Genomic DNA, 24,937 nt, shown 5'->3' with positions numbered 1-24,937 from the left:
AATGTTTGCCCCCTTGCTTGTTTATGTACCACATAACTGTGGTGTTGTCTGTCCTTAGTAGTTGTCCTGGGTGTAGAAGGTCCTTGAAAGTTGTTAGGGCATTCTGCACTGCTAGCACTTATTTTTGATTGATATGCAGGTGTCTCTGATCTGTAGTCCATTTGCCCTGAATGCACTGTCCTGCTATGTGTGCTCCCCAGCCACAGTCCGATGCATCCGTTGTCATAGATGCCTGGCTGTAGGTAAGGTGAAAGGCTGACCCTTGTTGAGGTGACATGCCTGTGCCCACCATAGAAACTCCTGTTGAAGGCAGGGAATGAGTGGAATCATTGTTTCCAAGCTGTGGCTGTGCTGAATCCATACACTTTTCAGGTACCATTGTAATTTCCTCATATGCAGTTTTGCAAATGGTAGTAGTATGTAAGATACCATGAATCCCAAGGCCTGCAGAACTTTTCTTGCAGGGAGTTGGGTCTTTGTTGCTGTTATTTTGAAATATTGAAACAGCTGTCGTTGTTTGTCTGGCGTGAGATAAGCCATCTGGGCCGTTGTATTCAAGCTGGCACCCAGGAATATTATGTTTTGTGAGGGCACTAGTTTTGATTTCTTTTCCTTTACTGTGTACCCTAGGTAACTTAGGAGGTGTTTGACAAATGCCAGATGCTGTAAAAGAATGTCCTTGTTTTCTGCTTGAATAAGACAGTCGTCCAGGTATGGGTATATTTGAATTCCTCTTTGTCTGCAGTATGCAATTACTGGTGCCAGGCATTTTGTGAAGACCCTGGGCGCAGTAGATAAGCCAAAGGGCAGTGCAGAGAATTGATCATGCGTTGAACCTGCAATGAAGCAGAGATATCTTCTGCAATTTTGTCTGATAGGGACATGCAGGTATGCCTCCTTGAGGTCCAAAGTGACTAGCCAAGCATTCTTGCCCAGCATGGGAAGAAGCTGCTGTAGTGTTAGCATCTTGAATTTTGGCACTTGCAGGTAGGTGTTCAGATTTGAATGATTCAGAATGGGTCTCCGTTCTTTGTCCTTTCTTGGAACTAGGAAGAGTCTTGAGTAAAATCCTGGTCCTTGCTCCTGTGTAGGTACCTGTTGAATGGCTCTCATGTTCATGAGGGCTGTAATTTGTTTTTGTGCCTCTGCCCATTGATTTGGTGGCAGGTTTGGCATTCCTTTGATCCTTGGTAAGGTATGAAAGTGGAATCTGTATCCTTGAGAGACGATGTTTAGAACCCATTTGTCTTTTGTGATGATGTGCCAGTTGTCTGCAAAAAATGCTAGTTTTCCTCCCAAGGGTGTTGCCAGGAGAGATTTGCTTGGTAGTTTGAGGATAAAGTCATTGTTGTCTGCCTTCTGCTAGCTTGGGGCCTGTCTTCTCCTGCAGAACCCCATTGGCGAGGTTTGCAAGGGCCCTGTGACTGACCTCTGCCCCTAGGGCATATGTATTTGCCCTTCTGTGATCTGTCTGAAGCTGGAAAGGACCAATTTTTTGTTGGCCAGTTTCTGCTGAAGCGAGGGGGTTGTACCTGCAAGAAATACTTGACCATTTGCATAGATTTAGCCTTATCCTCCATTTTCTTTAAAACCTCTTCTGCTTTGACACCAAATAATACATCTTGTTGTAAAGGTGCATCTAATAATTTTGCTTTAACATGGTCAGGGAGGGTTCGTTCTTTTAACCAAGCATGTCTACGAATGACAGAGCCAGTAACAGCTGCTCTACAGGATGCTTGCAATTAATCAAATCTGCATTGTAAAGTATGCTTGCCCACCTGTTCAGCTGCTTGCAACAGATCCTGCATTTCCTTGAATTCAGGCTGTTCTGGATGTGTGCTCATTTTTTGTTTTAACTGAGACATCAGGAATTGTTATTTCAACATGTGAAACTGGCAATTTAATGCTCTCATAGCCAGAGTTGCAGAGGTGTATATTTTCTTTCCCCATCTATCTAGGGCTCTGGAATCTCTTTCAGGGGGCACAGGATTTTTAGCCATAGAAGCTTTTGCTCCCTTAGGACCCTGGGATATGGCTTCTGGGTCAGCTATAGGGCTTTTATAATGGAATTTGTGAGAGTCAGGTACTCTGTAGTATCTGTCTTGTTTGGCTGGAGCAGGAGGTAGAGAGTCTGGATTTAAACTAGAGTACAAGTAGACATCATCCACAATATCTAAAACAGGAGGGATAGCAATAGGTCTGTGCTGGGGTAATGAAAGGAACTCTCGGAGCCTTTTCTTAGAATCTGAGTAATCCTGGCCTTCCCAGTGGAAATGTTCCCTCATGGTATGTAATGTTTCCCCAAAGGAGTAGTCTTCAGGGGGAGATGCTGAGGAAATAAGAGTCTTCAGCATCAGAATCTCATAAGGTGGAAAAGCGTAATCCTGTTCCTCAGAAGAGTCTGAGGACAGAGAAACCTGGTCAGAGGATGCATAATCCTCCTCTTGTCTTGGTCTTTTATCAGGAGGGGGATGGGAACCCCTGATAAGGGTAATTAAATCTTCAGCCATCTTAAGCATCTGTTTCTTAGGCATGGGGCCTTGACCTGTAGACTGATTAACAGTTTTCTTAGGCTTTAAAGGAGTTTTAAGCTTAGCATAAGATTTAATGGTGAGTGTAGTCGGTCTGAAGACACCTTCTGCAACCGAAGGCGTTTCCTCTGCTGTGTCTAATTCTGCTCCGGTGTAGGTAGATGGCTGTGTCGGCCTAGCAGACTCCGCTTGCGAGTCGGCAGCTGTCTGGGGGTTCCAGCTCTGCGGTCGTCAGGGGCTGCGTAGACGCCTCACTGAAAACCAGAGAACCGGCGACAGGCCCAGCTGAGGCCTCTGGGTCTGGCTTATTCCTAGGCTGCCTGTCCTTATCCTTGCGTTTTTTATGAATTGCGGTCGTCGGCTGCTCCGACAGAATAATATAATTAAATTTGCTACCAAAATAATGCTGTGCAGTGTCAAAACGGTGTTTGATAGTGCGTTTATTAAACCTAGCGTAAAACCAACAACTTGTGACGTCGTGGTCTGGGCCTAGGCAAGGAATACAATAGGAATGGAACTCCTTATGAGGTATTTGCTTCCCACAAGAAATGCAATTGTTAACTTTTTCTGACATCGGACTGAGGCAAGAAAATGTTCCCCAACGGGGTACTTAGCTTTATTGAAGACTTCGGACTGAAATTCAAAATCGAAAATCTCAGGAGTCGGCCAACCGGCACTTGCGAACTGCTTCTGCTTCAGGCACCGCGCGGTAAGAAAGACTGAAGAAAATGGCGTCGGATGCCTCATATACCCCTGGCGCACTGACGTCAGGGAAGAAGTGACAGCAACAGATGCCGGACCAAGACTTTGGAATTCGGGCCGACTGAGGGACTGCCTGATGGCAGGATAACCCAAGTGTTATGACTGCAGCAGGGTAACACGATGAACATCTCCTGTTGCAGGCAGGGAGTGAGTAATTGTTTCCAGGTTGTGACAACGCTGAGTCCAAACACTTTTTAGATACCACTGTAGTTTCCTCATATGCAGTCTTGCATATGGAATTAGTAGAATGCAGGATGCCATGAAGCCCAAAGCCTGCAGAATTTTTCTTGCAGATTACTGGGTCTTTGTTGCCATCATTTCGAAGTAAGACGTCAGTTGCCTTTGTTTGTCTGGCGTGAGATAAGCCATCTGGGCAGTTGTATTTAAGCTTGCACCCAGGAATATTATCTCTTGAGAGGGTAACAGCTTTGATTTCTTTTCGTTCACTGTGTACCCTAGGCAAATTAGTAATCTTTTTACAAACGCCAGATGCTTCAGTAGAATGTCTTTGTTCTCTGCTTGTATAAGGCAGTCATCCAAGTAGGGATACATTTGTATTCCTCTTTGTCTGCAAAATGCAATTACTGATGCCAGGCATTTTGTGAAGACTCTGGACGCAGTAGATAAGCCAAAGGGCAGTGCAGAGAATTGGTAGTGCATTGAGCCAGCTATGAATCTGAGGTATCTTCTGCAAGATTGTCTTATTGGGACATGCAGGTATGCTTCTTTGAGGTCCAAAGTTACAAGCCAAGCCTTCTTGCCCAGCATGGGCAGAAGCTGCTGCAGAGTCAACATTTTGAATTTTGGAACGTCCAGAAAAGTGTTTAGAATAGACAGGTCCAGTATTGGTCTCCAAACTTTGTCCTTTCTGGGTACCAAGAAAAGTCTTGAGTAAAATCCTTGTCCCTGCTCTTGCTGTGGTACTCGCTGAATAGCCCTCATGTCCATAAGGGATGAAACTTGCTTTTGTGCTTCTGCCCATTGATTGTGTGTGGCAGGTCTGGCATACCTTTTGTCTTTGGAAGGGTGTGAAAGTGGAACCTGTATCCCTGAGACACTATATTCAAGACCCATTTGTCCTGGGTGATCATGTGCCAATTTTGTGAAAAAAGTGCTAGTTTTCCCCCTAAGGGTGCTGCCAAAAGAAGTGCGTTTGGCATTGGCAGAGGAGAGTCATTGGGACCGTTTCTTGTATGGCTGTGATTTGTCTTCTCCGCTTCTGGAGGTAGAGGCACCCCATTGTTTAGGCCTGTATGAGCCTTGGGGCTGGGATCTGCCTCTAGGGCATCTGTATCTGCCTCTTTGTGGCCTGTCTGACACTGGAAAGGGCCAATTCTTACAAGGCCAGTTCCTGCTAAATCTGGGTGGCTGTACCTGTAGGAAATCCTAAACTGTCTGCATAGATTTTGCTTTATCCTCCATTTTCTTCAACACCTCTTCTGCTTTAACACCAAACAAAGTATCATGCTGTAATGGAGCATCCAATAATTTTGCTTTAACATGATCAGGCAGATTCTGTTCCTTTAACCAAGCATGCCTTCTAATGACAGAACCAGTGACAGCGGCCCTGCAAGAGGCCTCCAGTGAATCAAAACTACATTGCAAAGTATGCTTTTCCCACTTGTTCAGCTGCATGCAATAAATCCTGCATTTCCTTGTTATCAGAACATTCAGAATTTGTCAACATTTTCTGTTTTAGCAGTGACATTAAGTATTGCTGATATTTAAGCATATGAAACTGACAATTTAAAGCCCTTACAGCCAAGGTAGCAGAAGTGTAAACTTTTTTCCCCCATCTGTCCAGTGCCCTAGAATCCCTATCAGAGGGGACAGGGTTTTTTGCAGTGGAAGCCTTGACCCCTTTGGGACCCTGAGCTATAGTTTCTGGGTCAGCAGCAGGGTTTTTATATAGAAATTTATGAGTCTGGAACCCTGTAGTATCTGTCTGGCTTAACAGGTGCAGGGGGTAAAGAGTCAGGAGACAGGCCGGACTCTGAAAATACATCATCTACAATGTCTAGGAACAGGCGGAATAGCAAGAGGTCTGTGCTGAGGTAGTAAAAGAAAGTCTCTGAGCCTTTTCTTAGATTCTGAGTAATCTTGGCTCTCCCAGTGAAAATGCTCCCTCATGGTATATGCAGGGTTTCCCCAAAAGAATAATCCTCAGGAGGAGAGGCTGAAGGAATAGATTCTTCAGCATCAGAATCCTCATAGGGAGGAAGAGAGTATCCCTGTTCAGAAGAGGAGCCAGAGGAAATGGAAACCTGACCAGAAGAGTCATTCTGTCTCTTGCCTAGGCCTCTTATCAGGAGGGGGATGGGAACCCCTGATCAAAATAATTAGGTCTTCGGCCATTTTAAGCATCTGTTTCTTAGGCATAGAAGTCTGTCCAGGAGATTGTTGTACTGGTTTCTTTGTCTTTAGAGCTGTTTTAGTATTTGCCTTTGAAGCTGAGGTTTGCTTGACATAACTGTGTAGGTCTGAAAACACCCTCAGAAGCCGATGCCTGCTCAGCGGCTCTGGACCCATCTGAGGGAATAGTTTCAGAGTGTCCAATACCTTATGTACCCAGAGGCCTAGTTGGCTCCATGTGGGAGTTGGAAGCGGCCTGTGGCTCTGAGGTAGCGGGCGTCAGGGGCTGCGAAAGCGCCTCACTGAGAACTGGCGACTGGCTTAGCGGAGGCCTCGTCATTGGTTTTGGACCTCGGATGCCTGTCCTTTTCCTTGCGTTTTTTTATAAACTCCGGTCATCGGCTGTTCCGATGGCATTATATAATTAAATCTTCGGCCAAAGTAATGAAAGGCAAAATCATACCGACGCTTAATGGTGTGTTGGTTAAATCTTGCACAAAACCGACAGCTAGCAACGTCGTGGTCTGGTCCTAGGCAAAGAATACAGTAAGAATGAAAATCCTTATGAGATATTTGCTTCCCACAAGAAATACAATTGTTAACTTTTTCTGACATCTGTCTGGAGCAAGAAAAACGTTTCCCCAATGGGGTACTTAGCTTTATTGAAGACTTTGGATCTGAAATTCGATTTGAAAATATCAGGAGTCGGCCAACCGGCACTTGCGAACTGCTTTTGCTTCGGGCACCATGCGGCAAGAAAGACTGAAGAAAATGGCAACAGCTGCATCTTTTACACCTGGCACACTGACGTCAGGGAAGAGGTGACAGCAACCGACGCAGGACCAGGACTTTGGAATTCAGGCCAACTGCGGGTAGCCTGCCAGCAGGATAACCCAAGTGTAATGACTGCAACAGTGAAACACGATAATCAAAGGGTTGGCCGTGGGAACCTCTGGAGACTGGAGCCACCTCTTTATGACAGTCCTGCAAATGTCTGTCAAATGAATCCAAAAACTCATGGGTTAATATGGGATGGACCACTGAACTGTCACTGTCCACTGAAATACTGTCATGTAATAGCTCACCAATGGGAAAAAGGCAAAGGAAGCCACCACTGACCCAGACAGCTGAAGAACCAAGTGTGGCAGGTTGTGATTGACAAGACAGGAGCTGTAGAGCCCAGGATGAACATGGTCACCAGCAGTCTTGCTATGTGTGTAGTGGTATCTAAGTGAGTTCTACAAAATGCAAAGTTTGTACCAGGGAAAATGGGATTTATCCTGATTCACTGTTACTGCCTAGCAGTGAGGAAAGATGGAGCAAGTATTTCCTGGCCAGAACTAGAAGAGGCCTGGTAGAAGCAATGATGAGTCAGTTGTCCAGGTAGGGAAACACACAGAAACAACTGCCATTCACTCTGTGAATACCTGAGGGTGGGGGGCTGGGGCTGTGGTGACATCAAAGGGCAAGGCTCTGAAATGGAAGTGAACAGCCCCCACGCCAGAACCGAAGAAAGCTTCTTGACAGTCTGTCCATTCTGATATGTTAGAACCTATCTTGGAGGTCTATAGAGAACATCCAATCATCCTTCAATAGAAGGAGGGTAGACTGTACCATGACCATCTCTAACTTCATGTGTTTGACATGCTGACTGAGGTGGCTAAGGTTCAAATCTGGCCCAAGGTCCCAGTTCTTTTTTGGCTCAAAGTAATTGAGTAAATTCTGAATCTCTGCTGGTCTTATGGAACCCTTTTGGGATGACTCATTTGTCTAGTAGCTTTTTATTTCTATATTCACTGCCTTTCTTTGTGAGTCTGGAACATTTAGAATTTTATTTTGTGGTGGGGGAAGGCATATGAAGGGAATGTAATAGCCTCTGGTTACAACTGTCTGCACCCAGACATCTTTGGTGATGTACATCTAGGCTTCTGGGTGCAGAGATAAACATCCCATGACCACCTAGAAAGTGCATTTGGGCAATCATTCAGGAGCAATGAAAAGGACTTTTTGAGACGTGGTCCCTAAAGCCTTGATTGAGGGCCTCCTCTGCCTTGTGGGCAATGTCCACCATTAGAATTCCACCCTCTGCCATGGGAGGTGGTTCTATCTCCAGAAGATTCTGGGGAGAACCCTGGAGTCTTCCAGAACCACAGCTTCTTGACAGCTTTGTTTTTTAAAGAAGCTCTTCTTATATCAGAAAGGGTTTTCCCCATATTTATGACTTCTGGGATGTGTGCCTTTGATCTTGGGTCTGAAAAGGGTTAAAACATCACACAGGGCATTTACAAAGGACATTTTAAAGAGTTCTGCAAATTCATACAAGTGCATCCTAGCATGTCTCCTTATGAAAATGCATGTGTCTGCACTTTCAAAGTGCCCTCAGTTGAGATGGACATCAGATGCATAGACGCATATGACAGGGACTGAAGAAATGCCCAGCTGCATGTCCAAAGTTTTCTAGCCCTCTGCAGATACGAGGCCAGAGAGAGATTTGGAGAACTACTTTGCAAATCTCACTGAAACCTTGTAATATCTACCAAATAACTCAAAGACCTTTATGCAAAGATAGCTAAAGCACTGACTCACTTCCAAAATCTATCCAAAGCCCAAGATTCTCTGTTAGGGAGTTGTACATATCAGCTTTCCTCTGCAAAATCATTTTTGGTGGCTGTCACTGCTACCATGGTGTCCACCACTGGGCCCTTGCTCCAGTACTGCCAGTCTTTCTGAGTGACAAGATATTTATCTGTTTTTCGGCTACTCGTTCCATAACATCCGGTTCTTTCTATACCCATCGAGAGATCAAGTCCATCTCATCAGGGGAGGAACCACCCAAGAACTAGCAGAGTCTGATCCAAAATTCTCAAGAAACACGGACTCCTCTTAGTAAGGAGCTTCGAAAGACCAACCTCCTTTCTGTTTCCAAACATTTAAGAATTGCCTTGAACGAGAAATCCTCAAGTGATGATCTGGGGGATCCCTCCCCTTAATCAAAATTGGTGTCTTCAGTGACAGACTCTTGGGGAAGCCAACACGTCTTCTCTTACACGAACGTTTCCAAGGAATCTTAGTGGTGGGATGTTCTGCAAAGGACTTGAAAGACTGCTGAGTGTCCTGTACGTGAAACAGCTTAAGGCTTATAGGAACTGGCTTTCCTAATTGGATAGAATGCACAGGATCAAGCCCCAAGGATTTCAGCTGTAGAGCCAGCGTAACCTAGAAAGTAAGAGAAGTCTATTCCCTAGTAGTGGGGAAAGTTTTCTCAACTGCCTCGAAAGCAGAAGCCAAGGGGGATCCCCGAACCATGCTAGTAGCAGCCAAGAACTCCACACTTAAATGGCAGAGGAAACCAGTTTGATTCCACTCCAACACAGATGCCAGAATCAAGCTAATGCTGACGTTCTGAGAGGAAGGAATGGTTCTGGCAATTTTGGGATCGGATCCCCTGCCCCAGGAACTTGTACCAAAGATTTGGCACCAAGATCCCTCTGGTTCTGAAGAACTCAATCACTGGAATCAGAGAAATCACCAGAGTGGAAGATGACTACATCTTCATATTAGATACAGACAACTTTTGAGGAAATCTTGGATTCAGAGTCCCCAAAGATGACAGGCAGTTCAGGATAGATGCAACCATAGGAAGGGTGGAAGGGCCAAAGCTCACGGGGTCCAATGGGATACTAAGCCAGGAGAACCTCGAGCTGAATTTGAGTTTTGAGGAACTTTCTCATCAGTCTATCCACATCTGCCTCTGTCAGGCTTCTGACAGACCTAGCAGATCTTAGGGAGGAAGACACAGACGGGGGTCTGGATGATCTTTCATTGGTTTCTCGTGAAGAAAAGGGAAATGCAGTCTGGGGACACATAGGTCCCAGTGAAAATCTAGACTACGTTAAAGGAGAGGGTCTGGATTGTACAGATGACGGGACCAGTAGAGCAGTACGTTCCAATGATCTATACTTCTTTGAGGTCACAGCCAAAGATTATAGAGATGGACAGCAGTGAGGGGAGCACTTCCTTGTCTCCTTGCCTTTGTCCATGGGGCTTGTCACTTTTCTCCTCTTTAGATGTGTCCAAGGATTTTTTTACTAGATGGGAAGACTCCAGACAGAAAAAAAACAAGACAATTCGCCCAAAAATACAATTTTATTTTTGCACTCAATAACAGCCTGGTGGCTAAAGGCTGTACATATGTAGTGGCCCTCATCCAAGTGGGCAGTGCCCAAACAATAAGCACACTTTTGGTTTGCATGTGAATTCGTAAGTTGGTGGCTGCAAGCCACACATTTTTTGAATCCTGATGGCTTGTCAGACATGAGAAAGCCAATCAAAAGATTTTTTTTAAACACGAAAATACCAACAATGTTTAACTCTATATGAAAAAACAAACCATGGCAAGATTTGTTTATGACAAAAACAAAAAAAATCCTAGCACTAAAGTGAGAGGCAATAAAGGCATGAGACAAACTGGAGGAAAAAAGGTTAAACTGAGGAAATAGCTTATGGGCAAGGGGAAATGCTAGAAAAATAAGTGGAAACATTAACAACTATCAAAACCATCAGAATACAATGTCAAAAATAATAAATAACTTAGGCTAAGTCAAGCCCAAGCTGAGCGACAAATGAGATCTGGAGTAATCTTTGCGACAAGAGGGATGATGGATAAGGGAAAAAGCCTGACCTGTGGATCCCAAAGTCTATAAATGCCCGATCCAAGATCAGATCCAAAACCCATCTGTTGAGGTAAGGACGAACAGACAACTTCAGATGAATTGTTACACACCTCTGAAAGTTTTGTTACGGTCGGGTCTCACACTACATTAAACAGGTTTACCTTTACCATTTTTCTGAGTTTGCAGCATAATCATGGTCATCCATGCACCACAAATTTGTTCTAGCACACTTTTCTTGCTGTATCTGCCTTGCTTCACGTATCTACTTGTACTTCAGAATTTTAATTTTACTTCAGAATTGTAGCTTTGCTTAAATTACATATAAAATAAATAAACAATTTTCTATGCATACAAAAGCATTCTTGTTAAATCGTTCAATAAGTCATTTAGCTTGGTTCCTTAGAATAATGTAGTCCAGGTGGCTGGTACATGAACAACAGCCCAGGCACTGAAAGAACCAGGTAGAGAGGGAGAGGAATGAAGGGGCATGTCCAATTTGCCTCTCCTGGTAGAAAGAGAGGGTTGTGGATGCTAAGTGAACACATAAGTGTGATTTCTCTGGTAGAGATCTTTGAAACCACTTCCCAGTGTTTGAGGGAAGAGATGGCGCTGCTTGATGGAAACATCCTTTGCAGAAATGAACAACTTCCAACATGGTTAGCCCACTGTACACACCTCCTATGATTCATCAGCTGAGCTTCAATGGGAGATTTTACTGCCAAGTTAAAATCTCTTGAACCACCCCCTAATGACTGTCTGTATGATGACCCCCCCCCCAGTTGAACCTCACCCTGCTGATAAGGAATGAATGGTCCAATTGGCCCGGTAGGAGTTGATAATCAAGAGAGAGTGGGTAGCAGAGAGTGCTTAAAAATAGAAAGCACAACAGTCACTCAACCCTTATAGGTTCATAGGTTCATACTAGGCCATCTGCCCTAGGGCATTTAAAAGCCTAGCCAGAATGTGTTTGGCTTTCGCCACGCATTTTAAATTAAATTTTGCTATGCCCTTTTTCGAAGTTAGTATACTGTGCCTCTGTCTAACAGTGACACAGAAGTGATACCCGGGTTAAACCTATGATCTCCCACCCACTCATCAAGATTCCTCTTGAAGAGAGTCAATGAGGGACTCTGCCTAACCTGGACTGGGAATTTATTCCAGAGTGAAGGGAGCCTCCGGGTTATGAATCTGTCCCTCCAGCATGTCCTATTTATTTCAGTGCTGAGGTTCAAGTCTCTCGAGCGCGTAGCTCGATGGGATTTGGATTTTCTGAGGTGCAGCATGTCCATTAATTCCGGGTTGGACATGGCTTTATACGTCAGGCACAGATCGCCCCTGAACAGGCGGTATGCCACTGAGTAGAGCTGGAGTTTCTTTAACCGGGCAGCATATGGCATATGTTTGAGCCCTTTGATCCTCTTGGTGAGGTACTTTCGGGGTCTTTCCAGTTGCTGCAGGTGTCTGGTAAGGTACATCCCAAAAGGGGCATTGTACTCAATTATGGGCCTGATGAGGAATGAGTAAAGAGGCACAATGACCTCCCCTGATCTAGATGTGAATCCCTTCATGATTAGGTGGGCTATATAAAATGTTTTTCTAACCACTTTGGCCACGTGGTTGTCAAATGAGAGACTGCTATCAACTTGGGCCCCCAGGTCCCTAATTACTTCTTCTGTACTTAATGGATTACCATCTATGTGGTAATTTGTGGGCACTTTGTTTTTGCCAAAGGGGATAACTATACACTTTTTGGTGTTTAGCTTGAGGCCATGGCTCTGGCACCAGTTGTCTGTTTCTATGAGGCCCTTATGGAGGATGCTTGTGTCGGCTGGAGAGTCGATTATGGCGCCCAGTTTGCAGTCATCTGCGAACTTGGTCAGCCACAGTCCTTCCGTGTTGGCCTGTACCTCCGAGAAATATATACCGAACAAGAGAGGTCCCAGGACTGAGCCTTGTGGGACGCCACTTGTAACTGGTTTGGAGTCTGACATGGCTCCAGCAATTCTAACCATGTGGGTTCTGTCCTTGAGCCAGTTTGCAACCCATCTAGTGACATAGGGGTTTATATTTAAGCTGGTGAGCTTATCTATAATGCCAGAGTGGGGTATTGTACCGAAGGCTTTTGCGAGGTCCAGGCAGGCTGTGTGGACCACATTCCCCTCATCAATGGCCTTGGTGACTTGTTTCAAAGAAATCAACCAGGTTTAAGAGGCAGGATCTGCCCTTAACAAAGCCGAACTGGGTAGGATCCAGTGTCTGTAGGTCCCCAATATCTTTATTTATGAGGTCCATGATGATCCTTTCCATAGCTTTGCAGACCAAGCTAGTCAGGCTTATGGGGTGATAGTTTCCAGGATCCGTTGAGGCACCACCTTTGTGGAGAGGGACCACTGTTGCTGTACACTACTCTTTGGGTACATATCCTGTAGTAAGGCTGAGACTTAACAGTAGTTTTGTGTCTGGGTTTAGCTCTTCTTGGAGTTCATGTAGGACGCAGCCCGGGACACCGTCTGGTCCCATTGATGCTGTGTTTTTTGCTTTGCAGAGGGCGGCTCTTAACTGGGCATCTGAGATGACAGGGGGGCAGCACTCTGCTGGGATAGATATTTGCCCTTTTGGTGGGGGAGGGAGTTTGCGCTGAACCTGTCAGCTAGGATGTTGGCAATGTCTGTGGGTTCGGTGTATTTTTTGTCATTTTGGACTAATTCTGAGCATATCTGGGAATTCCCACCCAGGTTCCTAACATAACTAAAGAAAGCCTTGTGATTATCCTTAGTGTCCTGTGCAATTTTTCTCTCGAAGCTGGCCTTAGATGATTTTATGAGTGCCCGTAGTTTTTTGCGAATACTGATCAGAGATGCCTTCCCTTTTTGGGATTTTGCTCTATCATTTAGTAGCTTCCTCCTTCTATTGTATAGTTTGTTTATGGCTGGGGTCCACCAGACAGGACGTCTGCCTTTAGAGGATTGGGTCTTGGTTTTATTTGGGATTGCATGATCCATGCATTCCTGAAGGTGTTCACAGAATGCATTTATAAAGGATTCTGCTGTCTGGGCCGCATTTTCCACAGGCCCGGGGGCTTTGAAGGATTCCACCTCGGTTTTGAGGAGTGTGAAATTTGCTTTAGAGAAGTTTTTCACTGTGGTTTTCTAGGCAGGAGGTGGGGTCGGGATGTGAATATCCAGTGAGATTAGTTTATGGTCTGATCTTACCAGTGAGGGATACACTTCTGGTCTGGAGCATATAGTTCCCATGTTGGTGATGATCAGGTCCAGTATGTTTTCCCCTCTTGTGGGAGTGGTAACAACTTGTTCCATAGCATTTGAGTTTATAAATTCTAGAAACCTTTGGGCTAGGGTGTTGGAGCTAGAGTAATGCTCCCAGTCTATGTTTGGGTAGTTGAAGTCGCCCAATATAATGGTGTTTGGAGAGACCTTCATATTTTCCAGTGTTCTCAGGAAGGCCGAGTGGGGTTCCTGGGTTTGGGAGGGTGGTCTGTAGCAGGCTATAAACTTGAAGGCAGTTTCACCCACTGTTAGTTGCACATGGATAGTCTCTGATGCTTCGTGCTGTGCCACCAACCTGGAGGTGTGGGTATCTTTGGCGAATATTGATACTCCACCTCCTTTTGTGGTTCGGTCCAAGTTTTGGGTCCGAAAAGCATGGTATGAGGTATAACCAGGTAGTGGTGGGGTGCTCTCGGGAGCCTTGAACCAGGTTTCTGTTACTGCACAGATATCGATGTTCTCCATGCTAAGGAGAGTTTCGAGTGCGTGCATCTTGAGGTTTAGACTTCTGGCGTTGAGTAGCATTACTCTTAGTTTCTTATCCCTTGTGATACCTATGGAGGTGGGTTTGTCTTTTGAGCCTTGCTTTAAAAAGGCACTATGGGGGTAGCAAGAGCCTTTGCCAATATCCGAAAGCCCAGGGGTGACAGGTGCGAGCCGTCCCTAGCGAAGCATCGTGGCTTGTTGAGCATGTCATCCCAGGCTGACAGGCATTGGATCCCCTTTGAATGACACCAATACTTAAGCCAATTGTTGAAATTGATCATCTTGTCTTCATATTGTGGCATCATTCTTGGTGAGGGTAAGATGCTACTCAAGGTCAGGGTCATACCAGCCTGGGCAACATGTTCAGAGAGCTCCTCTATGTCTCCTTTAATGTAGTCCAGGGAGGTACGTCTCAGGTCATTCACACCAGCATGGACAATGACTGAGTCATATTTGTACTTGTCTTGGAGTGACCTGAGTGCTTGTGTTATGTGGCGGATCCTAGCGCCGACAGGCAGCTCACCGTGACCTTCTCCTTGTTCAGCCTGGTGAGCGGGACGTCAGTGTGCCTGACGATAGAGTCACCTATTACAAGTGTATCAGGTGTGTTGTTTAGCCTTAAGGGCTGTGACTGTTCGGCACACTGGCTTTGTGAGCTATGTGTTGCACGTGTTTTGTTTTAGGGTAGCGGTTGCTTGGGTGTCTGCTTTGGAGGTCTCTGCTTAGGCAGATTTTTATTTAGAGCCTCCGAGTATGTTTTTGTGTGTTTATGTGTTTGGTTTGCTGTCGTGGTAGGTTTATGTGAGACTGGAATTGTAGTGAGTGTGGTTTCCTTCTCCTCCTGACTGGTTACGCCAGTACTGAGTTGAGAGAGCTTAGCCTCCAGTTTGGCTATATGGATGCATTTCTCACATGTGTTGGAATTTGTTGGGAGGAGGAGAGGGTTGTCTGTGTACTTGAGGCAGTTGTAACATTGCCTCAAGATACCCAGATTCACCAGCTGGACTGGAGAGGAGATTGAAAACTGACCTTTGGTCATGCTAGAATAGTATTGGGAATTCCTTTATAATTGAAAAAAAGGGCCAATGGGGAACAAGGTACCCAAGGGGAGTTTGTGAGGGTGTAGTGCTTTTAAATTTTTAGTGCTGACTTGTATAATTGCTTTAGTGAGCAAGTGCCAGGTAACTTAAATGCAATGTGTTACAGGTAACTTAAATGCAAAAACAACAAACAGTAACTTTCTTTTAAGTGAAACAAGGAAATAAGTACAGTAAGCAATGCATATATCACTAGGGATCCACAGAAGCACTGAAAAGCCGCGTTTTAGGTGGTATTAGCGTTTCAGGGAAATAACAAGCAAACAAACAATAAGCATACAAACAAAGCTAGATTCAGCAGGCCAGGATCTAGTCTATGCTACAGCAAACAAAGTGTACCAATTTCAGTAAGAAACAGTTGAAATATGCGGGCACTATAAGCCTTTAACCAGAAATTCCCAGCTCAGAAGGGCAGAGTCCAGCCTATTCTCCCACAAGAGTGCAGACCACGAACCTTCTTAATGTAAAATAACTGGCCTGAAGCCCAAGTGCTTAAACCAGGACTAATACACTTTTAGAATAACAGACACTGAGCCCTCAATCAGCAGTTCCCAACGTAGAAGGATATAAGCTACCTGTCCTGCCACCACAGTGCAGGCCACAAACCTTCCTAATGTAAAACAACTGGTCTAAAGCCCAAGTGCTTAATCCAAAAGACTTAGAATGATAGCTACACTTTAATCAAGTTACTACCAAGCAGTAGTAAATACAATTGAATACTTTAAAGAATGCCTGGATTACTGCTCAAGTTATACAAACAAAGCTACATTCAGCAGGCCTGGATCTAGTCTACGCTACAGCAAACAAGGTGTACCAATTTCAGTAAGAAGCAGTTCAAATATGCAGGCACTATAAGTCTTTAACCAGAAATTCCCAGCTCAGAAGGGCACAGTCCAGCCTCTCCTCCCACAAGAGTGCAGACCATGAACCCTTCTAATGTATAATAACTGGCCTGAAGCCCAAGTGCTTAAACCAGAATTAATACACTTTTAGAATAACAGACACTGAGCCCTCAATCGGCAGTTCCCAACTTAGAAGGATGTAAGCTGCATGTTCTGCCACTACAGTGCAGACAACAAACCTTCCTAATGTAAAACAACTGGTCTGAAGCCCAAGTGCTTAAAACTAAAAGGCTTAGAATGAGTTACACCAAGCAGTAATAAATACAACTGAGTACTTTTAAGATGACGCAAAAACAAAATAAAGTAGAAAGAAACACAAATACAGTAAAAGCAGAACATTTTTTTTTCAGAAAAGTAGCAAAAACAGTAGTAAAAACAATTCACATGCAGTGCAAGCTGGCACACTTGAGTATGTAGCAATATTAGTCCACACACAGTTTGAAAAAATGTAATTAAATTAAAAAGGACAAAAAGCAAGTGCAGAAAGGGTTTATTAGGTAGAATGCGGTAAAGAGATGGGACTGGGGGAGTGTCCTAGATCAAATCTACAGTGGGGCGGGCACTGCAAAAGCCACCAAATTTAAACTACAACCAAGAACAGGGACGGGGGTGGGGTGGGGAAGACAGTTTCAACAGAGATAGATATGAGGAATCACACTGCAAATTATAACCAAAAAATATATACCGATATCTGTATATCTGCAGAACAGTAAGACAACAGATATCCAAGTAACAATTTAGCTCTATAATACAGAATAATACAAAAAAATATACTCAGCTCTATATATTTGCAGAGAGTCTTGTATGGCTGTCTCTCAACAATCCACTTTAAATGCAGGCTGCTATTAACAGCAAATTAAGGGAACCTTGAGTTAACACACAAGCTATAGAAACTAAAATGAGGGAGGGGGGTGGGGAAGACAGTTTCAACAGCGATAGATATGAGGAATCACACTGCAAATTATAACCAAAAAATATATACTGAAATCTGTATATTTGCAGAACAGTAAGACAACAGATATCTAAGTAACAATTTAGCTCTATAATACAGTGAAATGTTTTGAGAGCATTATTCACCTTATCTTTGGACTACTATGCTTGAAAAACTGCAAGAATTTAGGAATCATGACATTAAGAGGCCTATCCAGAATATCACTGTCCAAAATTTCTGCAGAATCTTCACAAATCTTCTGGAGAGCTCCAAATGCTCCCTAAAAAGAAAGTAAAAACACCATTACCAGGATGTGGTAAGCAAAACAACTAGAATCCATTCCATTATACAGTAAACGTCTCATTACACACAACAGCCCTGCCAAACATTTTGCCACTCTACAGCATACAGTCACCTAAGTAAATTTTGTCAGCACTTAGCAGTGGTTGCTTAAGTACAGCATATCATTACAGTGAGCTATTAAAGACTGTACATGCATCTGTGTACATACATATATGTATTTGCATATACATACAGTAAACACAGATTTTATATACATGTATGTGTGTGTGTGTGTATATATATATATATATATATATATATATATATATATATACATACTTTTTTTATATATATATATATATATATATATATATATATATATACACCCACACACACATACATATATACACACACACATACATATATTAACATATATATACTTACACATATACGTTTTATACATGTGCATTTCATAGTGCTTGCAGACAAGTATATGAATTTGTACAAACACAATGCATGTACGTGTATACATACAAAGAAAACATACAGGCACATAACATTACATCCTTCTCCCACTCAGACACGAGAAAGCATATTTTGTACTTGTAGAAGGATTTACTTAAAAAGTGTTGCCCTTTCAGTAAGCACAAAATAGGACCAATGCCATCAATCACTGAAACACTTCTGTTTTTCCCGGTTAGGGGTCTTCACAGCGGAACTCCAGTCCGCTAATGATTGGCAGTAGATTTTTACGGTGCCGAGGTGCCAGCTCGATGCCCAACCTTCAACGAAGGCACGCTCATTTACACATGTCTTTTGAACGCCACTCAACCACGGGGAGGACATGCAGAAGGCTCTCCAGCCGAGAATCGAACAGGAGAACCTCTTGCTATGAGGCGACAACACTACCACTGCACCACCGCGGCTTACCAATCACTGAAACACAAAGGCAGAAATTCTGTTCTAACAGTCCCAAGACTGGAAGCTGTCCTCCTTTTGAAGTATAAATGCATGTACAAGTACCCAAGCAAGAAAATGTCCAGAATAATTCAATATCAAGGAGAATAAATCTAATCAACATTACACAATGATTAACAAGTATGCAATAAAGGATTCAGATTACAATCTGCTAAACTTTAGTCCATAGTTAAGAATGTATATCCTATCACCATTTACATACCATCACTTTGGTAAGATATTAAATATAAGCTGCTCAGTTGCCCTCAGGGAAAAATAAAAGCATGTGTGATCACACTTGCCTCTTTTTTTAATAAATCACAAAAAAGTTAAGTGGTGCAAATCTGACCTCTGCACTGATTTGGAAGTTTTTCGGTTCCAAGGTTCTGAATCCTCCCCTATCCATAATTCCCAGGTCTCCACCCTACTACCTCAGATCAAGTTTTTCCCCGATGAATAATATATAGCATAGTATCATCAAAACCTTACTCTTAAATAAAGGGGGTGCTAATATGGTTAGCTTCTAAATAATATACACCAGGTCATCACATGGCTATAGATCACTTGGAGTAGTGACTACTTATTGACAGGGAATGCCAAGGTTGACCAGTCTTCAGAGTTTCATCAGTGACTGTTTTGTCAGGGGACGACTGGGAAGGATGTTGAACCAGACGAAACTCAGACCACATTGATCTATCATTATGGCAAGTACAAAACTTCTGTATCCAATGTTGACTATTTTTATCCAATTCAACTGTAGGATAAATTATAAAAAGCATATAATCCCAGCTGGCATCAAAGAAGGACATTCCTAAGAATGGTGGTACCAAAGGATGAGTGAGATCTCTATTGGTCATCCAGCTTATAATGCGAAATAAATGTACAAATTGTTGACCAAGTAGCAGCTGGATCGACAACAGGAAGTTTGCTAGCAAAGGCTGCAGATGTGGCCATGACCCTTGTGGAATGACCTTTCAGCTTAGACTGCAAAGATGGGACCCATTTTTTGTACACAAAGGTAATGTAATCAGACAACCATTTAAACAAAGTACCCTTAGCAACCACTTTGCTCAATTTTTGTTTGGAGAATGCCACAAGTTGGACGGACTTCCTAAAAGGCTTAGTTCTGTACAGACAAAACCTGAGAGTTGGTGGTGGATGTCCAGCAAAAGACTGGTAGGTTTAAAAGCCTGATTCAGATTAGCTTTGAATGACACCTTAGGCAGGAAAGCAGCATTAGTTATCAGTAAAACCCTCTCCTTATGAGAAAACAATTAAGGGGTCTGCAGGAAAGTGCTTGCATCTCTGAAACACGCTTAGCTGAAGTGACAGCCAGCAGAAAAAATTGTTTTCCAAGACAGAAACTTCAAATCCACTGAAGCCGCTGCCTCAAAAGGCAGATGAATCAATTCTTGCAATATAACAGTAATGTCTCAAGGAGGAGCAAAATCTCGGATTGGGGGCCAAAGGAGGAAAGTCCCTTTAAAAAAGGCTTTGGAAATCTTCAAGGAGGCAACAGAAAAGTGGTTCTGGCCTAAGTGAAAACTAGGCATAGCTGCCAGCAGTACCATAATAATAGAGTAGCTAGACCAATTGTGAAACAGTTCTGAAAAAAATGGAGAATAGAGGGAATAGGCAGTAAAAAGAGGTCTAGACCTTTGGATAATAGAAAAACTTTTACATTTACTGCAGTACACCTTGGTGGTTGCCTGTTTCTGAAAGACTGATAATATATGAACTGAGAGGGAAACCCTGGCATCCCTGGCTACTGTTAGAATTGGAGGAGCTAAAGGGTTAATTCTGATCTGGGGGAGTTAGTCCCAATAGGTGAAACAAAAGCTCTGGATACTGATCCAGTTTTCAGGGAGAATGTACTAGTAAAGGCCAGAGGAATGGAAATCATTTCTGCCGAGGCCAGAAGAGGGCAATGAGGATCACCTTGGCCTTACATATTGCTGCTTTCTGTATAAATTTGTTTATAAGAGGCAATGAAGGAAGGGCATAAAGGAGATCCGGGTGCCATTTGTGGACCAGAGCATCCCTTAGAGACTGTCGCTGTGGAGGGATTAGGACAAAGTTACCATTTCACTTGTAGTTTAGATAAGATGCAAAAAGATCGCAAGACTGGTCCCAGTGATTGAATAACAAGTTAGTCACTGTTGGATTGAGGGAACACTTGTGAGGCATCAGGACACATTTGTTCAATTTGTCTTCTAGAACAGTGGATGACCCCAGGATATGTGCTGCTAAAATAAAAAAAAAAATAAGAGGTGACAATACATTGCCCACTGCCAGACTTTCGTGGCTTTGCAGCATTAGGGGTAAAAACGGGTTCCTACTACCTTGTTGAAGGCATTAGGGGTAAAAACGGGTTCCTACTACCTTGTTGAAGTACCAGACTTAATGACATGTATGTCCATACTTTAATCACCTCATGGGAGACCATCCTGAAAGATCTGCAACTGTAGGACTGCTCTAATCTCAAAAAAACTGATGTGATAACTGACCTCTCTGTGTGACCATGTGCCTTTAACAGTCTTCCCTTCAAAATGCACCCCCCTCCCCAGAAGGGAAGAGTCCACTGTCACAGCTGCTACTAGGGAACTTGTTCAGAAAGATCTTCTGCTTATCACAGAAGGAGATGTTATCCACGAAGATGTATGTAGTTTGCAGATCAGAGTAAGTTTTATTCTGGCATGGCGTGGAAAGATTCTTTGAAACCACATTACTGCTAAAGTCTACTGGAAGACCCTCAAAGTATGTGGTAAGAGTGATCATGAGAGTTTCGGACTCTCTAAGACCCAATAGTCAAAGGATCGACCTTGCTGGAAGACAAGAGTGGTGAACAGCTTGTACGGCAGTGAGCTGAAGAGAGAGAGAGAACTCTTGAGATTGGAAGATGGGCAATATGTGAGGTTGTGACTAGATGGCATCTGATAAATTCCATTGGTTGAGAAGGCATATGTTGTCTCTTAGGGATATTGATGGTGATCCCTAGGTTCTGCAACAGTAAGAGCAAAATGTCCCGGTGGTACGATAAGAGCCTGTTGGCTGCAGCTGTGGGGAGCCAATCGTCGAGATATGGGAAAATATGGATCCCTAGTAAGTGCAAGTGCAATGCTACTACAACCATGACTTTGGTGAACATGCAGGGGGCTGTGGTGGCTCCAAAGGGTAGAGCTCTGAACTGACAGTGGTTGGCTATCAGCCAGAACTACAGAAACCTCCTTGGATGCTTCTTTATCTTCACATGATAATATGCATCCATGAGGTCTATCGAGCACATCTAATTGTCCAATCTCAGTAGGACGCAAAATGGACTGGAGCGTGACCATCCTGCATTTTGATTGCTTAGCATACCGATTCAAATGATTTGGGTCTAAAAAGTCCCAAGGTTCCCTGCTTTCTTGGGTATTAAAAAAGAACCACAATTGTACTCTGGAGTCTATCTGGTTGTGGGGACCAGGTAGAGGATGTCTTTTCTAGCAGGTTGAAGATCTCTGCTGCAAGTTCCTGTTAACTGGGACAGAGATTGGGAATTCTCTTCCCTTTGTCAGGAGAAAGGGAAAAATAGCACAGAATAACCTCTGGAGATGATGTTTAGCACCCATGAAGCTGTGGTTATGTTTAGCCAGGCTTATGGGTGCAAAAATGAGCATTTCCTGACTGCCTCCTGGGTGCAGCAGTCAGGCAACCACTCATGGATGCTGAAAGGGTTTTTTCAGACAACTGTCCACAAAAATCCTGCTTCTGGAGTTAGACCCTTCCCCTGGGCAACATCCATTAATACTACTGCCTCCTAATCTACCATGATGGGGTCTATTCTCTTGGAGTCTCCTGATAAGGACTATGATTTTCTTAACCACATCCTCCTTCCAGCTGACTGATTCCTAGAGTTGGATTTCTGGAGCATGGAGAAGAAGATGCCTAGTCAGTCAGTCTTACCATCTTGCTGACCCCTGGTGAGAGCTTCTTTAACTGTAAATCCGAGCAGAGTGGACCCATCAAAAGTGGTGTTAAAGAAGGACATCCTGAAGCTTTCCACAAAGTCGCAGAGGCACATCCAGGCATGCCTCCAAATGACTATGCCTGCAACCCTAGCTGTACCATCAGCTGCATTCAACAGCGGTCACTTGGCTACATTTAAAGATTGGAGGGTGGACAGCTGGGAATACACTGTCTTCTGAACATCTGTTGGGAGTACCACTGAGGGAGACCTGGAAATTTCCTGCAACAAGTGTCTATGAAATCTGGAGACATGAGCTAGATAATTCGGTGCCCTGAGAGCAAAGGTTGCTGAAGCGCAAGTCCATTTCCCAAAGCAGTCCATCACTCTAGACTTTATTAGGAGAATGGACACAGGAACTCTCTTCAGAAAGTTCCTTTTTCATGGCCGCTGCTACAACAACTGGATTCACTGCAGGGCCCTTACTCCAATGTTTTCTGTCTACAGAGGAGGAAAGAATTTTGTCCAGCTTCTTAGGGATAGGCTCCACCATGTCCAAGTCCTTCCATGCCCATTGAGCCATAAGATCAATAAGTGGATCAATGGGCAGTACCACCCAAGATGAAGATAAACCGGACCCCAAAGGCTTCCAGGAACACAGATCCACCAAGAGAAGTGTTAAATGTGGAAACCCCCTCACCCCACCCCCGTTTCATCAATTCCAGTATCTTGCCAAATGTGACGTCCTCAGAGGGGGATCTTGAGGAGCCTTCACCTTTATCCCAAATGAGTGTCTTCTATGACAGACTCAGGTGAATAGTCTATATGTTTCCATTTGCACGTCTGTTTTCTATGAATCATATGAGGGGGAATATCAGAGGGTTCAGAAGCAGACTGGTAGTCAATATAGCTAGAAACCTGGGAAGTCTGTGGGGTCGACTGTCCCTGTCTGACAGAAGGATGAGAAACAGAGGCTGATCCAAGCTGGGGTTCGGACACCACTGACTTGAAGAGAGCACTTTTTTACCTTGGCATCGACAGTACTCAACTTTAAGCTTTGAAGGGGTAAGAAGCCACTGGCTCTGTAGGTGCTTTCCATACCTAGGAGAGAATGGAAACCTCAGAACCAAAATTGTTTGAACCACAGACTGACACTGCCGCCAAGATATCTAGTGCAGGAGCCCAAAGGGGAAGAGGACACTGACAACTACAGACGAATATGCCAAGCCACAACTGAGCACCTCACACAAATAAGAAAGGACCATCAGAATTCTCACAGAAGTGTCCAGGACATGCTTGAGACACTAAATAGAAAATCTCTTCCATTTAGTAATGCACAATTTTCTTGTAGTGGGTTTTCTGGTCTCTTGCAAAACCAAATACAAATCCTTAGAAAAGTGGTGCTTAAAAGGAATGAAAATCCTAGCATTCAATATCAATTAAAGGGTGGGCAAGTGAGGGTGAAAGAGATCCCTTGTATTGTATGAGAAGATCCATCCTGTGAACTAATTTGTGGGGACTGTCCCTGACCAGATGAACTAGGAGAGATTAGTGCTGTCTGGGCCAAAAGGGAGACACCAGCAAGCTTTTGGGCCTGCCCCACATGATCCTGTGCAGGATCGTAGGTAGTCCAGAAAGAGGAGGATAGGCATGGAGAAATATCCCCTTCCAAGAAAATGTCATGGCATCCACTTTCCAAGCCAGAGGACATGACAGTTTTGAACAGAACTGGGGAAGCTGCCTGTTCACAGGAGAGGCAAAAAGATCTACTTGAAGAGTACCCCAATAATGTACAGTGCCACAAACACCTCCATGTGAAGCATCCATTCGTCTGCCACAAGACTGTTTTCTGACGGAATTATATTGCCCCGAAGAACCACGTGATGACAAACTGCAAAATTCGAAGCCTGAAAAGCCACCCTGCAAAAAGGTAAGATTTAGTGTCCTCTTGCTTGTTGGATGTACTAAATGACTGTGGTACTGTCTTGTAAAAACATTTAGAGGACCTGAAACCCAAAGGGAGTGAAAAGGCTAGAAAGTTAGAAGTAGAGCCCTCATTCTCCTTGAGGTTGATATGGTCTGCTAGATGTAGATGAGACCTAAGGCCCTGAACTTTTATGTTGTTGGAAGAGGCTCCCCAATCATGATCAGAAGCAACAGTGTATAGCTCCTGAGTAGACAGAGGAACCTGAAAAGGCAGACCTGGATTCAGTGAAATCTCACATGGCAGAGCTCAAGCTTGAGACATGACAACTGATGGATCAGATAATTCCAGAAGGTTGCAGTGCTAAGGCCAAAAAACCTTGAGATACCATTTAAATTTCCTTATGTGGAGTTTGGCAAAGGGAACCATGGTAATAGTTGACAGTGTGTGTCGCTTGTCTCTTGTATTCAAATGAGACACTGAGGCATTGTGATGGGTTCAAGTTGTTTATTGTACACAAATACATCAGGAGCTGTAACTGGAACATATACTCAAGCTAACTGACTGACTCATTACTTTAAACAAACTTGCATGTGCATCTCCATTAATGCCTGCATTCACTCTGACTATACAAACTGGCGCTGATCTTGTATGTGCTTAGTAACTTATATTCACGTGCTATCTAGCTACAGTGGGTGACTAGGTACAGTACACACAATGATCTACATTCTCCCTCTGGTTTTTCAACAAGCAATAGGAGAAGACATTTTCAAGCTAGATATCACATCAACATTTAACAACAAATGA

At 43.8% G+C, this 24,937-nt stretch overlaps 1 protein-coding gene across 1 annotated transcript in view; it reads right to left on the bottom strand.

The window, feature by feature from the left end:
* Positions 1-24,937, bottom strand: part of TNPO1 (transportin 1) — a 3,819,238-nt gene that overhangs the window by 3,052,303 nt on the left and 741,998 nt on the right. The window contains exon 5 of the mRNA XM_044064437.1: positions 17,168-17,301. Within this exon, the coding sequence (XP_043920372.1) occupies positions 17,168-17,301 (134 nt within the window). The remainder of the gene's footprint in view (positions 1-17,167; positions 17,302-24,937) is intronic.

Source organism: Protopterus annectens, chromosome 2.part2 (assembly GCF_019279795.1).
Source record: "Protopterus annectens isolate FY-2018-M chromosome 2.part2, PAN1.0, whole genome shotgun sequence".
Classification (NCBI taxonomy): Eukaryota; Metazoa; Chordata; order Ceratodontiformes; family Protopteridae; genus Protopterus; species Protopterus annectens.
Note: the sequence above shows the minus strand (reverse complement) of the source record. Positions and strands in the feature narration are given on the sequence as shown.